The sequence below is a fragment of the Grampus griseus genome (assembly GCF_964374135.1).
Source record: "Grampus griseus genome assembly, chromosome: 11".
NCBI classification, from domain to species: Eukaryota; Metazoa; Chordata; class Mammalia; order Artiodactyla; family Delphinidae; genus Grampus; species Grampus griseus.
The window spans coordinates 61138674-61157208 of record NC_139005.1 but is presented as its reverse complement, the minus strand read 5'-3'; the positions used below and the strand labels follow the sequence as shown (position 1 = coordinate 61157208).

The 18535-nt window shown below is 35.4% G+C and overlaps 1 protein-coding gene across 2 annotated transcripts in view; it reads left to right on the top strand.

Moving 5' to 3' along the window:
• OSBPL8 (oxysterol binding protein like 8) overlaps positions 1-18535 on the top strand; it is a 193756-nt gene that overhangs the window by 96987 nt on the left and 78234 nt on the right. The window contains exon 3 of one of the 2 annotated variants that reach the window (XM_082666886.1): positions 3146-3274. In XM_082666886.1, coding sequence (XP_082523012.1) covers positions 3184-3274 — 91 coding nt within the window. In that variant the 5' untranslated portion in view covers positions 3146-3183. Of the gene's footprint in view, positions 1-3136; positions 3275-18535 lie in introns of both variants that reach the window. The other variant, XM_082666885.1, reaches the window with a different exon arrangement.

The following is an 18535-nucleotide window of genomic DNA, read 5'->3' as shown; positions in this document are numbered from 1 at the left end:
GGAGAAGTGTCTATTTAGGTCTTCTGGCCATTTTTGGATTGGGTTGTTTGTTTTTTTAATATTGAGCTGCATGAGCTGTTTATATATTTTGGAGATTAATCCTTTGTCCGTTGATTCGTTTGCAAATATTTTCTCCCATTCTGAGGGTTGTCTTTTTGTCTTGTTTATGGTTTCCTTTGCTGTGCAAAAGCTTTGAAGTTTCATTAGGTCCCATTTGTTTATTTTTGTTTTTATTTCCATTACTCTAGGAGGTGGATCAAAAAAGATCTTGCTGTGATTTATGTCAAAGAGTGTTCTTCCTATGTTTTCCTCTAAGAGATTTACATTGTCTGGTCTTACATTTAGTTCTCTAATCCATTTTGAGTTTATTTTTGTGTATGGTGTTAGAGAGTGTTCTAATTTCATTCTTTTACATGTAGCTGTCCAGTTTTCCCAGCACCACTTCTTGAAGAGACTGTCTTTTCTCCATTGTATATCCTTGCCTCCTTTGTCATAGATTGGTTGACCATAGGTACGTGGGTTTTAAAGGATTCCTCTTTAAAGGAATCATTTCGTACCCCAAATTTATAAAGGTATTCTCTTAAATTTTCTTTAAAAAGCTTTCAAGTTTTGCTTTTTGCATTTATGTTTTTAATTTCATAAAAAATATTCTTTGTGTGTTGTATGAGAGTGGAACCTATTTTTCCAGCATGGATGACCAATTTTCCTAGTATCAATATTATTAATTGCATAGTCTTTCCTACCTCTGGCATATATATACGCTCCACATATGCATGGGTTTTTCTCTGAGAGCTCTCTGTTAAGGTCTTTAGATCAATTTGTCTCTCTCTATATAAGTACCATACATTTTAAATTTCAGTAATAATTTTTAGGTATTAAATGGATATTGGATTTAGTAACTGAATAAGCCACCATATACTTTATGATAATGAAGTTTCATAAAAATATAAAATTTGTTGATTTGATTCCTTCAACAAAATTCTTTTGAACACCTTCAGTATGCCAGAATCACACTGGGACTTGAGGATTTATGGAAAAATAAGGCAGACAAAACTCCCTTCTCATGGAAGTTATGGTCTCATGTAGAAGGCAGATAATAGACAAATAAATGATATAATTTCAGTTGCTGATAAGAGCTACAGTGAAAATCAGGTAGGGTAAAGTGATAGAATATAATTGTGGTAGAATGGGCACAAACCAAAACAAAAAAAACCAAAACCAGAATTGATAAATTGTATTATATTAAAATTAGGAACTGACTTATCAAAAAGCACAATGAGGGGCGTTTCTAAAGAGATGACATTTGAACACAGACAACAAATGATGAGAGTGGTCAATAATATGAAGATGTGGGGTAGAAATATTCCAGGTAGAAGGGAAAAAAGATATAAGGGCTGCGACTGGGGCAAGATGGCATGTTTGAGGAATACCAAGAAGGCCATTATGGCTGGAGCCAAGTGAATAAAGAGGAAAATAGTAGAGAATGAGGTTGGAAAGATAAGCAGGGGCCAGACTGTTGAATCTTTAGGCCATGGAATTTATTGCAAATATAATGGAAAGCCATTGTGGATATTTCTCCTTAATACAAATCTGATCTATGGTTTACAAAGATTACTCAGGCTTTTGTATAGAAAATGAACTCTACACAAGGCAGGGAGCAAGATGCTAAGTCCGGAGACCAAGTAGAAATCTGCTGCTGTGATATTGGTGGTAATGCTGGCTTGGAACAGGGTGGTAGTTGTGGAAGTGAGGAGAAGTAGGAGGATTCCAGATAAATTTTGAAGATAGAGTATAAAGATCTCACAGATGAATTGGATATGAAATGTGAAAGAAAGAAAAAATATCAAAGAATACATCTAAGGTTTTTGGCCTGAGAAAGTGGGGGAAGGAAATAGATGGGAGAGAGGCAGGTTTGGAGGATAAGGAAAGGCAAGAATGGTTCTGGATAAATTTGAGATGTCTGTAAAATAATAGAGGTGATTATAAGGCAGGTAGTTGGATATGTGAGTTTTTGAGTTTAGGAGGAGATAAAAATTTAGTAGTCATCAGTATAAGGATTTTTTTATGGACTTGATGGGCAAATAAATTTATATCTTTACTTGGATGATAAGTGAAAGTATTTTTGGGTTTTTACTTTAAAATTTAAGGAGCTAAAATATGATTTTGATAACTTTAGCACAATTTGAAAACATGTTAAAACAATTAGATTTAAAAGATATGGTGATTAAAAATGTGAATATTAAGTTCTCATTAAGTTTAAAATTACATCTAGACTGAAGACAGAATCATCCTCTCTCAAGATAAAACTAAAGTTTTCATAGACTGAAAAGCAGTTATATAAAATGAAAGGTTGGAGATCCTGGGGTACTGTGGATTTGCTCACGATTTGCCCTACTCCTTCAATGAGTATTTTTCTCTTTTCTACCGTCTCTGGAACTGACATTGCTCTCCTCTATTAGTAGCTTTGTCAAATGGGTGAATAGCAGCCTTAAACACTAGATTGATTGTTGGGACAGCAAGCTTTTGAGACCAGACTTTGAACCAAATGGTTCTGAGTTAGAATCTTACCTCTATTACTTAGTCTTAGGCAAGACAATCTCTGAACCTAAAGTTTCCCCATCTCTAAAACAAGAATCACACCTACTTTCCATGAAAATTAGAAATTAGAGTAGAAATTCTAGTGAATATAAAATACCATTTTATACTGCTATTAATTTGTATTTTTTCTCATTACTAATGAGGTTGACTATCTTTTCATACGTTTACTGACCATTTGTATTTCTTCTGTGAAATGACATTGTCTTTTGCTTACTGCTCTATTGGCAAATATATAGAGTTAATAACACAATGAAAGGTTGACAGTAAACCTTGGAGTACTTTCATTATCAGAATATGTACTTTCATTTTTATGAGGTCTATAATTTGTATAATTTGACTCATACCTATAAATTCCTCTTGAATTGATAACAAAATAAAAATAAAACAATTATGTTCATTTTTTATTAAAGTATTGAGTTGGTAAAATGAATATAACCGCTGAGGCCATTTCAGTCGTAGTTCTATTCCATGTTATTAACTATGCCGTTATGTAAATCTATGAATTAAGTACTAATTCTTTTTCCCTTCTTTCCTTGAGCTGTGGTAGCAAACAGTGACGATACTCAACACCTGACACCAGGAAAGATGAGTCAGCGCCAAGGGAAAGAAGCTTTTCCAACGCCAACCAAAGATTTGTATCAGCCATGTTTTAGTCCAGCCAGTCCTCATAGCCAGGGTAAGGAGTTGTACTTTAATGTTTTTTGTTGTTTCTGATGGTGTGGTGTGTGTGTGTGTGTGTGTGCATGTGCGTGTGTGTGTGTGTGTGTGTGTGTGTGTGTGTGTGTGTGTGTGTGTTTAGGGAGAAAATGACATTTGGGGGTCTATCATGACTTTTCTTTTGGGCTGTTTGGTTTTATAAAGGTTGATGTTTGTTTTGCTTGTTCATAATACTCTTGAAATGAGTGCATTTTCCTTTGGAGTCCTTTAATTCCCCTTATATTCTACAACATATTTGGTTACTTGTATCGTTCTTCTCATTCAGTGATTCTCAAACTTTTTGGTCCAGGACTCCTTTGTACTGTCAAAGATTACTGAAGCCCCCAAAGAACTTTCGTTTATTTGGGTTAGGTAACCTCCTGATACTTAACTGTATTGTAAATTAAAACTAAAACCTTAAAAAAATGTTCAGTGTTTTTTTAATTGAAGTATAGTTGATGTACGTACAATATTATGCACATTACAGGTGTACAATATAGTGATTCACAATTTTTAAAGGTTATACTCCATTTATATTTATTATAAAATATTGGCTACATTCCCTGTGTCATATAATAAATCCTGTAGCTTATTTTATATGTAATAGTTTGTTTAAAATGTTTACTCTTAATTCATTTAAAATTAAATAATAAACCTATCACAGATTAATATGATTAAAATATTTTTATGAAAAATAACTGTCTCCCTCTCCCCCACCAAAAAGAAAGTTGAGTGAGAATGAGAAGAGTAGTATTCTTTTCCCTCAGGGTCCCTCAACCTTGGCCCTGTTGTCATTTGGGGCTGGATAATTCTTTGCTGAGGGGAGGTATACTGTGCATTGTAGGATATTTAGCAGCATCCTTGGCCACTATGCACTAGATGCCAATAGCATTTTTCCTGATTGTGACAACTAGAAACAGCTCTAGATCTTGACAAATGTCCCTTGCAGGACAAAATTGTCTCTGGCTGAGAACTACTGTTTTACAGTTTTTGCAAATCTCTTTAATTTTTATGTCTAGCTTTATCAAGGACATTTGTAAGTGAAACCGGCCTTCTTTTACTGCAAGTGCATAGCAGTGAAGAAATCAGTGACTACTACTGCAGTCTGGTGCCTCTGCTTTGATATGTGCTGAAGTGCCAATGGTCTTACCCAACATTGCTTTTGCACTATCAGTGAAAATGTCAACACAGTGAAAAGTATTATGAAACTAGTTTTGACGTTGCAGACCCTTTAGAAGAGTCTTGGGGACTTCCAGGAATTATGGAATTCCTAATTCATAATTGATACCTTTTGTATATTCGCTTCTGCTTCTTAGCTAAAGTTTATTTGATCAAATGCTTTGAACTCTCCGGTGGTACTACTAGTAACTGTGGTGGAAAGACTTCTGCTTTTAAAACTGAGAACTTAAATTTGGTGTTTGAAAGCTAATATGTACTTAGGTTATCAAGTATTTTTAAAAATTTAGAGTCTTAACAATTATGTTATACTGTCTGTATAGTTAGTCAGGTTTTAGTGTTGTTACTTTATGAATTATTCATTGAAGTAGGCTTTAGTTACTTCTTTTTAAACGAATATTAACTGGTTAATAGTAAGTTACATGATCACTTTCAAACTTATTCCAGTAGAAAATGTTTTTCTAGTCAAGTGTTAGATGGAGACATTTTTATATAGCATTGCAGGAATTGGAAAAACTTTAACTAAAAACAATTACTACTATGCTAAAATTTATTGCTTGGTTGTTGAATACATTTTGGAAAGTTAACATTTTTGTTACTAAATGCTTTTTTGAAAATGGATATATGGTACACAATGGTATACATAAGCTTCATTAAGATAAAATTCTGAAAAGATGCAGCTTACGTGATTTTTTCGTTCTGTGCACCAGAATTTTGACTGTAATAAATATGGTTCATCTGATTCATATATCTGTGTACTAGAATATTTAGAGGAATTCTTTAACTTGGAATTTAATGAAACAACAAAAAGGTTAGTTACTAATCATTAAAAGTACTTTCATGTGTCACGAACATTTTCTGGCAAACAGGGAATTTGAGAGAATAGTACAATGAACACTAATAAATCCATCAAGTAGATGTAAGAAGTTATTAACCTTTTGTTGGATTTATTTTATTTATTTGGGAGTGGGGCTGGAATATTTGGAGTAAATCATAGACCTCATGATGTTGTACCCCCAAATACTTAATCCATCTCTAAAAATTAAGAACATTTTCTTATATAACCATAAAACCTTTATTAGATCTAACAAAGTTAATGATAATTATTTAATATAAGCTAACACCTAGCTCAAATTTAAATTTCCCAAATTGTCCCCAAGTTTTTTGCAATAAGCTTCTTGAAACCAGGATCCAAGAAAAGTTCATGCATTGCATTTGGTTGTTACATAATTAAATCTCCTTTAATCCCAAAGAGCCTCCTTGTTTACTCTTATTTTATTTTCTCTTGTGCCTTTGACTTTTTTAAGAAACTAGGTCAGTGTCCCTACAGAGTGCTGGACCTTTTCGATTTGATTGCCTCCTTGCAGTATTGTTTTATTTGTTTCCCCCTGTCTTTCGTATTTTCTGTGAACTGGAAATTAAATGCAAAGGCTTGACTACATTCAGGTTGAACATTTTTGGCAAGATTATTTTCTAGGGGATGTGTACCACTTCATGCTGCCTCGCATGAGAATTCACTCAACATATGATTGTCCCACTATTAGTGATGTGAGATTGATCAGTAGGTTCAGGTGGTGGCAGCCTAATCCTCTTCAATTGAAAGTTGCATCTTTTCTCCTCTTATAACCTGAAAGTAAAAGACAGTTGGCACCTAGTAAATATTTTGTTCCCCATCAACTTTTCACCTAAAGGTGTAAGCACTCTTTGATGATCAAGATCAATTAGGGTGGAAAACAACATTAGGGTGGAAAAGTGGTGATTTTCTAATTCTGTCATTCTTTTTACACTTGAAGTTTTTCTGTAAGAAAGAGATCTTAATTATCTTAAGGTACCTAATAAACACTGAAATAAGTTCCTATAGGAAAGTCAGGATACATGGTTATTGCCTCCTAAGTACCAGTTTTTTAGATTAAAAAGAAGACATAAAGTCTACTTCCGGTGGTGATGTATTTTTTGGGCTTACAAATATTTTAATGTAAAGAACTCATGCATTGAAGATAGTAATAGTATCTATCCAGCACATAAGATTTTTATAAGGATTTAAATGCGTTAATACATATAAGAAGTTTAGAACATAGCCTGGTAAATGATAACCACTCACGATAGCTGATTAATAATAATATTAATAACCACAACAACAATATTATTACTATTATTATTGTTTTAAATAAATGATTCTATTTGAGTTGAAGGCTGATATTTCGACTTTTGCTGTACTTCAGCATCTTATAGAGGCTCAGTTGGAAATTCTTTTAGTATGGATGGCCATGCACAACCTCTAACTTTTGCATTTACAGCGTCCGTAGTGTTAGTTATATCTTGATTTACACCTAAATGTTCCTGGGTAAGTTATGGGTAAATTAATAGTTGTAGAGTGAATTACATACTGAACGTACTTCTCTGTTAAAGTCAGCCTATTGGGTTTTTGAAATGTATAATATCTCCCTCTGGTTTACCTACTGAAATTCCACATCATAGTTTTCAGGTGTCAGAGGTGTGTTTGAAATAAGATAAACCCATTAACTCTTGGTTATGGTGAAGATAAATTATCGGGGATTAACAAATATCTAGAAAACCTCTTTGATAGGTCTGCCATAACTCAAGTACTCTAGATCAGTATTTCAGCTTCTGAATGGAAAGAATTAGAATTCCAAAACCTTATTGATAGTAATAATGACCAACATTTAAAGTTCCCTGTGTCTCTTAAGTGCTTTTTACATGTATTATTAGCTCCTGGAATTCTTATAAGAACCTTATGGTATATAAATCATTCTCCCTGTTTCACAAATGAAGAAACTGAGCAGTTGGTAAGGGTAATTTCCTTAATGTAGTTTACACAGTTAATATGTGATAGAGCTAAAATTTGAACCTAGTTATGACTCCAGAGGTTTATATTTTTAAAGTTTTGATCAATTTAGTCACTTTTTTTTTTTTTTTTTTGGCGGTACGCGGGCCTCTCACTGTTGTGGCCTCTCCCGTTGCGGAGCACAGGCTCCGGACGCACATGCCCAGAGGCCATGGCTCACAGGCCCAGCCGCTCCGCTGCATGTGGGATCCTCCCGGACCAGGGCACGAACCCATGTCCCCTGCATCGGCAGGCGGACTCTCAACCACTGCGCCACCAGGGAAGCCCTAGTCATTAGATTTTTGAGGCTCAAATTTTACAAACCTTAACTCTGGCTCCTGTGTCTTTTGATATAACTCCATAATATTTACAATGCTTTATGTGGAGTTTTTTTTCTTTCTTTCTTTCTTTCTTTGAGTAGTATCTAGGAGTACAGTTGTGAAGTCATATGATGAGTGTATGTTTTCCTTTATAAGAAATGGCCAAAACTGTATTCCAAAGTAGTTATACCATTTTACATTTGTTAGCAGTGAATGAACATTTCAGTTGCTCTGTAACCTTGATTTCTTTTAGTTTAGCCATTCTAGTGGGTGTAGAGTGATATCACATTGTGGTTTTAATTTGCATTTCCCTGATGACTAATAATCTTGAGCATCTTTTCATATGCTCATTGGCCGCTTGTATATCTGAAGTGTCAGTTCAGATGTTTTTGCTCATTTAAAAATTTGGCTTGTCTTATTGAGTTTTAAGAATTTTAAAATATATTTCAGTATCATCCTTTGCTAGCTGTATATGTTGTATTTTCTTCCAGTCTTGGCATGCCTTTCATTGTCTAAATGATTTCTTTCAAAGAACAGATGTTTTTAATTTTGATGAAATCCAATTTATCATTTTTTCCCTATGACTCGAGCTCTTTTTCCCCCCGTTAAAGAAATCTTTGTCTACCCTAAAGTTGCAAAGAACACTTTTTGTGATTTCTTCTAGAAGTTTAAAGTGTCACAGCTCTGGTGTTTATCTTCATTTTCCTTCTTAACTATCATCATCTTAGGTCAGGTCCTTATTATTCCATACATACATTACTTAGTACCATAGTATCCTAACTCCTCTTAGGAACTTGCCTTCCAATATACCAGGCTCATCTTTCTTAACAAGACAACCAAACAGAAAATCATTGTTACATGTTAAGATGAGACTGTGATGGGACTGGGGTTCTTATAGTTGTATATGGTCAGAGAACACATGGCTCCTATGAAGTAGGTCTCTTAGGGAAATGATATGAATAAAGAGAAATAGAAAATTATAAATGAGAATACAGATTTTTATTATTCAAGCTTATAACTGAAAACTTCATTAGTTTCTGCATTTATGACACTCCCATTCTCAAAAAGCCAGTGGTTGACTGTTGCCTAGAGCAGTGGCTCCTAAGTCTGGCTGTATCAGAGAATCACCTGGGAGCTTTCTTTGCTTAGATGTAGCTTCTTCTCCAACCTTTCAAAATCTCTAGGGTGAGTCTGTGTATTTGTGAAGCTCTCCAAGTGTGTCTGATATAGCAACATTTGGATCAGCAAGCAGAAACCAACAATAGAGAGCGTAAATTACAGATTTCATAATCTTGTAGTTAGAGCTGTTAGTATTTCTGACTTTATTCTTCCCTTCCAATTTCATTTTATATTTTCCCCCATCATGAACCTAGCTAGATGACTTTCTTCCCTGTTCCCCGTAAGACTGTGCTTTTATTTATTCTCATTCTCCATTGTGGAACATTCTCTCCCTTCCCTCTGCTTATCTAATTCTTCTCAAATCGCGGGGTGCAAAAAAATGACCTCAAAATAAGGATCAGATCAAGAGTTCTGTAAGATTTTTTTGGTTGAGACCTCAGAAAGATTTAAGACAATGCCTCTTAGAGCCTTTCAGCTAGAGAAAAGCACTGAAAAGAGTCTTAAAGGCATACCTTATAAGAATGTCTCAGCTAGTCCAGAGAGCTTCAAAGCTCTTAAGTCTGCTGTCCTGCAGTACCATGACAGACAGCCTAAGAAGGGAGTGGCCTATCTCAGAGATTAGTGGGTGTGATGTCTGTTTAATTGAGTTATTTCCAATAAAATTCATAGGAAATCCACAAAGTTTTTACAAGGATGGTACTAATCAAAGCACCACCAGCTTAGACAGAAAAGGATAGACAAAGTTCAAATAAAAAGAACCTTTGTATGTGTGGGGAATCCCAGTCTTATATGGGCAGGAAGCAAGCTGAGAAAGCTACACTGTTGCAAACGTGGACCATTTCTTACTAAATAGGAAGAGTGACCTGAGGATGGAGCTCGAGCTTGGAGCCCAGAGGGTAGAGTCAACAGTGACAGAGGACTGTTTTCAGGGAGCAGAACTGTTGTTCTAGTCAAGTTGCTGATGACGTGTCCCTAGCAGATTTCACAATTGCTATGGCACTGATATGTGCCTTCTGTGTAACTCCCTATTCCCTACAGCTTTTGAACTCAAGTGTCTTATTGCAATTCTATCCCCGGCTTACTGCAGTGGGGCAGATACGTTATCTTTTGAGGCAATGGGATTTTTATTTAAGAGGAGCTGTATCAAAGGAACCATATGGGGACTTCCCTGGTGATCCAGTGGTTAAGACTCCACCCTTCCACTGCAGTGGGCATGGGTTCAATCTCTGGTCAGGGAACTAAGATCCTGCATGCTGCGTGGCCAGAAATTAAAAAAAAAATTTAATTAAAAAAAAAAGGAACTATATATGCGGAACTAAACCCAAGGAATACATGTGCATTTGAACCTAATTTAGATAACAAGATCCTGGCCTTACAGCCAGTGCTGTAATAGGATGACATTTTGATTAGGGGAAGGGCATTGAGTATATTTGGCATGTGGAAGGAATGTAAATTAGGTGGACAGTGGTATATTTCATTTTCAAAGATGACTGCAACTACGTCTTTCATCGCACATGCTCTTTTTCTATGTGTCCTTACAACTTGCCCATCAAGAAATGGAGTCTATTCCTCTTCCACCCCTACCTCTGTTTAGTTCTAGGCTGGCCATGTCTGTTGGCCAGTCTATTGGCTATGACCAATAGAATGTAGTAGAAGTGACATTCTAGGACTTTTGAGACCAGGCATTAAAAAGATCTGGTAACTTCTATTTTTGTATATTGGAGGAAGTCAGCTTCCATGTAAAAGTCTCACCATCCACATACTACCAGCTGTATGAAAGCCCAAATTGGCCAACCCCTAGCTGTTCTAGTCACCTAGCTAAAGGACCAGACATGAGTGAGGAAAGCATATTGGGATTTCCAGCAGATGCTATGTGGATTAGAGACAAGCAGTCCCCATCTGCCCCCCTCCCCCAGTTTGCCAAAATTGTAGAACTATGAGCAAATAATTTTAGTGTTTTAAACCACTACGTTTTGAGTGGTTTATTGTACAATAGATAACTGTAAGAGTAGGCAACACAAAATGATTAGAATTGCATTTATAAATTTGGAAGAATACAGTATATGAGAGAGGACTCATTACTAGACTGTACCGTCCAGGCGAGGTGAATACAGCCTGGATGAGAGTGACAGTTGCGTGAGTTTTAAAAAAAAAAGTGGAGAAATATATAGAGGAAAATTTCTCAGAGATTAGTGATTGACTGGATTGGGGGGCGACAGAGGAAAAAGAGAGGGAGGACTCAGCAATGACTCCTTGGTATTTTGCTTGGGAAATTAGTTCAGCAGTTTACCAAGATAGGGGACTATGGAGGAAGACCATGTTTGGGGGAAAGATGCTGAGAACTCCAATTTTGGACATGGTGAGTTTGAAGGACTTTATCCATGTGGAGCTGTTGAGGAGGAAATTGGCTTTATGGGTTTAGAATTTAACAGATACTTACGCACTAGAAATGTAGATTTGGAAGTCATCAGCTTAAATAGAGTAATTGAAGACAGTTACAACAATTGTGTAGATCAGTTTAGTGATTCTCAGACAGTACAGTTTTTTTTTTAATGAAATAGAATAGGATCAAAAGATCAGAGCTTACCTAATCTGATCTGTGAAATTGTTATCTGATACTCACATGTGTACACACACACACTTGATGTAAAATATATTTCTCATTGTGAGCTGTGAAAAGTTTGGAAAGAATTGTAGTTTGAGAAAAGAAAGGAGTTGGAATACAGTCCTAAGAAGTGTCAGCATTTGAGGATCTGTTGGAGAAGGAATTGACAAAGAAGATTTGTAAAGGAATGTTATATCCCAGGAGAATGAAACAGGGTTTTGTGAAGGAAGGGGAGTGACCTACAGTTTTATATATAACTCAAAAATAAAGCCAATTAAGACAACTGAAAAATTATCCATTAACAAGATATCTTTGATAACTTTTGTGAAATCAGTTTTGGAAACAGTGATGAAGCTAGATGGCAATAGGATGAGGAATAAGAAAGATAAGAAATTGGGGACAGTTAAGATAGCAAACTCTTAGGAATTGTGCCTTTGAAGGGGAGGAATATGTAGGGTAGATAGAAAAAGAACATGGGACAAAAAGGAGATTTGTTTTAAGTTGAGATATTTGAGCATGTTCAGACATTGACAGGAGAAAGTCAGTAGAGAGAAATACTATAGTAGAAAGGAGAATTAATAGGGCAGGTTCTCAGAGAAGGCATCAGAGATGGGATCCATTGTGAAGATTAAGGGATCCACTGGCCTAGGAATACAGCTAGAAAGTGGAGGAACCATGATAGTGGGATTGCCAAGTAGCGTTTAGGTTGGTATCAGTCGGACCTAGTATGGGATTTTCTTCTGTAACGTTAGGCCTTGCTTGGTGTACGCAACCAAAGAATGGTGGCAGAGTGAGTGTGGGATGCTGACAAGGGAGTGGAGTTTGGTGGATGAGCTTGGTGGACTGCTTTGGTGGCAGGGTAGGATCTGTAGGAGGAAATGCCAGGATCAGTAGACGGCTTGGAAGCATTGTGTTAAGTGGCTGTAGGGGCAAGGGCTCTCTTATAGACAAATACTGAACTGATAAAATAATTGCAGGTTAGTGTAAAAGGAAGAGAGTTGTTGAGCGTAAATAAATGTTTGTCTCATATATATATATGTGTATATATATAAGTATATATTCCCCCATGCCTCGCATAGTACCTGCAACATAGTAGGTAGTTTTATGTTTAATAAGTGAATATGTGAATAAATATCTTTATTGAGTACCTGTTATGTGCTGGTTCCTGCCACTGTGAAGCTTATAGGCTCATTTTTTAATGAATAAATGCAATTTTGGAGGTGATCTTCATGTGCTGGAAGCCCCTTCTCTAACATGAACCTCACGTGTCATATTGTTCCTGTGTTTGCTAACGAGAGAGAGTGGATGACCAGGCAGACAGACAGATTGATTCATTCATTCATTCACTCTTTCATTCATTTAATATGACATTCGTTTTGCTGATATTTGCTGGACTCATACTAATAGCTACCATTTATTGAGCACTTACTGAGTTTGACCATTATACTAAAAGGTTTATATTTCGAATTATATTTAACTTTTGAAACAACCCCACAAGATATAGGCACAGTTACTATGTCTGCTTTACATGTGAGGCAGTTGAGGATTCGGGATGTTAAGAAATTTGTTCAAATTCACAAAACTAGTATGTGTCAGAGGCAGGTTTCAAATTCGGGACTGTCAAAGCCCATAGTCTTTAACTATTCAACTATACTGGAGTGAATTACAGATCAGCTATTTTCTTTTTCTGTTTTATACATGGTATGGTGATAGAAATTTATGTTTTGCGAGTGCTTTAGAATGGCAAAGATTCTCACTGTTCCTGTTTTCTGGCTGAGTCTCCTTTATACATATTGATTCATACCAATTTAATGTGGGTCACTTTCCCTTAAAAACAACTTAAGTTTATTTTTTTGCACTGTGGTTTCCTTCCATCATTTTAGGATTTTTTTTCTTTTTTTTTTGGAGGAACTAAGGAGACTCTGGCTCTCCTCACTAAAGCCCACCACACACATCAATATAATCTTTCATTTGTTATCTGTTTAGATTATGATGATGAATTATTTGGATTATTCCAAAAATTGTGTATTTGCCAGATTTTTTTCCCCGTTTGAAGACTAAGTACCAGTTCAAAGTAGTTTTAACTTAAGTATGATTACAGTCTCTTAAGTAGAATGGTATTTGTTTTAGGCTGACTTGTCTGAATGTAATGTATTTCAGTTTTTTATCAAGAAAGAAAGACTTGTAGATTAATTAGGCTTGTTGTCTCCCTTTTCCCTGTACTTTTGAATAAGGACAATGCTAAGGCAGCCTAGAGACTAAATTATAGCTCATCTCACAGACAGATGCTCTATTCCCTATAGATCACGTTTGAGATTATTATCAAAGCTTGATGAGTTACTAAATTTTATCTTGTAGCTACCCTTTCTTTCTCTGGTCATAAAAAGCTATTTTCACGGTCTTATTTTTTAAAAACCATCTTTCAATTGTAGTGCTTTGTGAGAGAATGTAAAATGTTGCTGTGCCAAAACTTATATGAATCCATTTCAAACTAACTTTTGTGTTTAAAATTTAAAAACTTTGAAAACTAAAGGTTTTACCTGCTCAATCAGTTTTATCAAAGTTAATTTAGGCCATGTTTGGTTTATCTAGGCTTGAATTAAAATGTCTACACTTAGTATTGTGTTTCTCTTATCCTTTAGTAAATTCTCTTAAACCTGTGAAGTCCCTTCACCTTGAATGCTCTGGCAGCATTAAACATGGAGTGATGGGTCTATATCAAATACTTCTAACTTAACAGAAAACTTTAAAGAGGGATTTTCTTTAACAGGGAGTGTACTATTGTGAAGATATCATACCAGATTCCCCAGGGTGACAATTTTAGACATTGTTAATAAAATCTCAGGTGACTAATTCTGAGTACCTTCAGTAGAGTGGTTCACAGACCAAAGGAGACCTAGAAGTCAGTTTCCTCCCTGAAACGAAGCAATTCCTCCTTCCTTGGCAAGACATTTCTAGGGTCAATTCTGAACATATATGAGATCATACGCACATTAACAAGTATGTTCTTGAATACATGTGTTATATTTCATGAAAATTGTTTTACCTAAAAGAAAACTTGAATTTATTCCCCACCCCCACTCTCTTTTTTTCCCTAGATGTTGTGCTATGGTAGATTGTTTTCTTTAGAAATAGTATAAATTAGAGATTATGTTGATTTTCTTCTAAGTTTCTGAGCCCTCAATAAGTTAGATTTCTGAAGTTATTTCGTAAGACATGGCTGTTTTCTGTTTTGAAATTCCTTGTGTTTGGGGAGTTGCTTCATAAAGCTATGAAAGTACCTATTAAGTAATGAAAGAGAATATAATATTTGGCAAGTTAAGAAAATAAAAATAAAATATTTTTCTAAATCTCTCTTGTGAAATGTTGCAATATCTGTATTCTTCGGCTGTTCCTACATGGGAAACTGAAATACTTTGAAATCATTTATTGAAAAGTGAAAATGAATAATTCAGCTTTGTTTTAAGCATCTTTACAAAGATGAGAGAGTCTGTCTTATCCTTGCCAGTCCTTACTAATTGCTTCTTTAACAAAGCAGTAAGATGAACATTAAGAACGCTAAAGGATGCTTCTCTCCCTGTAAACATATACATTCATATACTCCTTCCCTCCCCAATTTATTTATTTATTAAGATAACAGTGAAGGATTGTCACAAAATACCTGCACTAGTTTCTCAGCTCTTTTCTGGTGGGATTTCCACCCCCCAATTGTTTTCATAGTCAGAGAGGTTGACATCTCCCTCTTAGCCAGAATGGTAAAAGAGTTACATTTGTAGAGTTAGCTGCTACAGTTTTCCTTTTCCTTATTTGAGGCATGTGGAGGCAAGCTTTCTGTATTTTTAATGAGTATATAGCAAGATAATATCAGTTTAATTTACCAAGTAATATTTGCATAATTTCTGAGAGAAGATAAACAGTAGTTTCATAGAAACTTTTCTGTTTCCATTTCTTTGTGGTAACTTTGAACATATATTAAATTTTATTTAAGGATGAAACACTGAAAGTTTAGCAAACTCATCTTTTTCTAGGTGGAGGAAGGATGTTTGTAACAGAAGGACAAATACCACCTGGGAAGTACAGGATTTTCCAAGGTTCTTCTCTATCAAGCCAGCCTTTATTTAGCCTGCTTGGTACCTACTTCTGTACTAGAGAGCAAGAACAAACAAAAAATGATATTCCTAGCTTCTGCCTTCAAGAGTTTAATTTGTGATTGCGAAGTTTAGGGACAAGAAGTAGGGAAACATAAGAAACATGAAAACATGTAGCTGAACTTTCACTTCCAGTAACATGGCAAACTAAATGTTCAGAGAAAACCTTCTTAGTAAGAACATCAGAATGCTGGACATGGTGTTTTAAAAATTTATTTTTAGAGTGTGACTGACCTGTCGGTAAAGTAAGGGAGTTAGTAAGAGTTATTGAGAGAAGGGAGCCAATTTAAAAAATAACCACTTAAAATAACAGAAAATAAGGTACATAGCAATAAATCTAACAAGAGGTGTGAAATACCTTTAAGTAGAAAAGTATACTAAGAGTATGTATTCTCAATAAATGGAGAGACATACCATGTTTCTGATAGGAAAATTCAATGTTATTAGCATGTCACTTCTCAGATTGATTTTGTTTGTTCGATGTGTTTTGAATTCATATCTCAACAGAATTTTTTTCATGGTACTTGATAAGGTGGTCTGTAACTCTCTAGGGAGAGCAAAGGGCAAAGAAGAGTCAAGACATTCCTGAAGAAGCAGAGCCAGACAAGGATCAGGGCTTACTTAGTACTTAACAATGCTCTAGCAAATAAGATAGGTGGTATTCATGCTGATAGAGACAATGAGATGAATGAAACACAACAGAGACTTAGAAAGAGACTCAAGCATATATAGAAACTCAGTTTATGACATATTACTCAATAAACTGGGGGAAATTAGTTATCTGTATGAGAAAAAATGAAAATAGATCTCTTCTACTAAATACAAAATCAATCCCAGATTAAATATGAAAGATAAAGCTATTAAACTTTACAAAACATAGAAAAATATTTTTATATCCTTAAGGTAAAGAAGGATTTAACAAGACACACACACACACACACACACACACACACACACACACACACACACACACACACACACACACCTCTAAACTGAAGATTGACCCATTCTACCTTGTTGAGGTTAAGAATATCTGTTTATCTAAAGATACCACAAAAATAGTGAAGAAACAAATTGCTATGCATATAACTGACAATGAATTAATATCTAGGAAAAATAAAATACTCCTATGTATCAACCCAAAAGACCAAAACCCACTAGAAAAATATACAAAAGACATGAATAGCTATTTACAGAAGAGATAACACAAAAGGCCAGTAAGTGTGAAAGGGTGTTTAACATTAGGACATTGGCAAAAGTGAATTAATACTACAGTGGATTTCCATTTTATACCCACGAGATTTAAAGTCCAACAAGTGCAAGTGTCAGTGGGGACGTGAAACAACAGCAACTCTCATTTACTAGTAGTGAATGCTTATGTTGGTGATTTTGGAGAATAGTTTGGCATATTACATAGTAAAGTTGAAGATGAGCATACTCCTTAGTGTATCCTAGACCTAGTGAAACTCTCACAAATGTGTACCAGCAAATTGTCTGTAATAGAAAAAAAAAGAAATGGGGAAAACCCAAATGTCTATCATCAGTGGAATGAATAAATATCAGTTATATTCATACAGTAGAATACTATGCAACAATGAAATGAGTGATTTAAAGCTACAGGCATCAGTGTGGAAGCGTATACAAAACAAAGTTCATGCAGTATGATGACATTTATGTACAGTTTAAAAATAAGTAAAATGAATGAATGCATGGGACCTCCCTGGCAGTTAAGTGGTCCCACTGTAGGGGGCACAGGTTCTGGTTGGGGAACTAAGGTTCTGCATGCCGCATGGTGTAGCAAAAAAAAAAAAAAAAAAGAGAGAGAGAGAGAAAGAAAGAAAGAAAAAGAAAAAAAATGAATCAAGGGACTTCCCTAGCAGTCCAGTGGTTAAGACTGCACACTTCACTGCAGGGAGCATGCGTTCGATCCCTGGTTGGGGAAGTAATATCCTGCAAGCCGCGCCACACAGCCAAAAAAGAGAATCAATGCATTGTGTAGCGATAGGTACATGATAGAACAATAGAAGGAGTAAAATAGAATTTGGGATAATGGTTAACTCTGATTAGAAGGGAGGTGTGTACAATCAAGCATACATGGGAGCCATCAAAGACACTTGAAATGCTCTCTTTCTTAAGTTAGTGGTCATTACCTATGTTTTCATTTTTATTAATAATGTTTAAAATGTACACATGTTATATTCACTCTTGTGTATACGTCCTTAGAATAAATGCATCTCTCTTTTTTTAATGGTATAGTCTGTGGGCTAGTGCTGGTGGTTCTTTCCTAGTTCTGTAAGTAGATGAGAAAAATAAATACACTATTACGATTTTTCACTAAGTGAAATTCCTTCAGTGTAAAGGACCGTCTTTATTATGAGATTATAGTCTTCCTGCTGTATGATATTTAATATCCCTTTGTGAATTGATGAAGACTGTGAATTATAGGTTTAAAAAAATATTATGTCTTATCAAGATGAGAACCCTGATAGCAGTGCTACCGTTTTGGGGGGAAATTTTTACTGGTCCCCAAATTCAAACTCTGTGAACCATAGGTTTATGTCATTTGCCTATGTGAGGAGATTGTGGGTATAGGGTAAAAAGATAAGGAAATCCTTGTATTTGGGGTAGAGTAATGGACCATGAAGTTAGTTAGATACGTGGTTACAACTGTGGAATCAAAATAGCTTCTTCAGGACCTTGTTAGGCTCATCATTAGGAAATTTCTGGAGTGTGCCAGCCTATTTAATTTATATCCAACTCCAAAGCTTGCATAGAGTTGGATTGAGTCTCTGGTGGGTAAGTAAAAAGATGTGAGCATTAGCACCAATATTTGAACATCAGCTAAGAGAGGGAATGGAGAGATCAGTATCCATTCTTGCCGTCCTAAAACAAGCAATATTGTCTTAGAACTTGGTTCCCATGCTTGGAGAGAAGAGCTGGAAGACTAGTTACTTGTGGAATACTAACATATTTAAATGGGTACAGTGGGGAGTGGGATTTTCTTTATCTGTTATGTTTTGAGAACTCA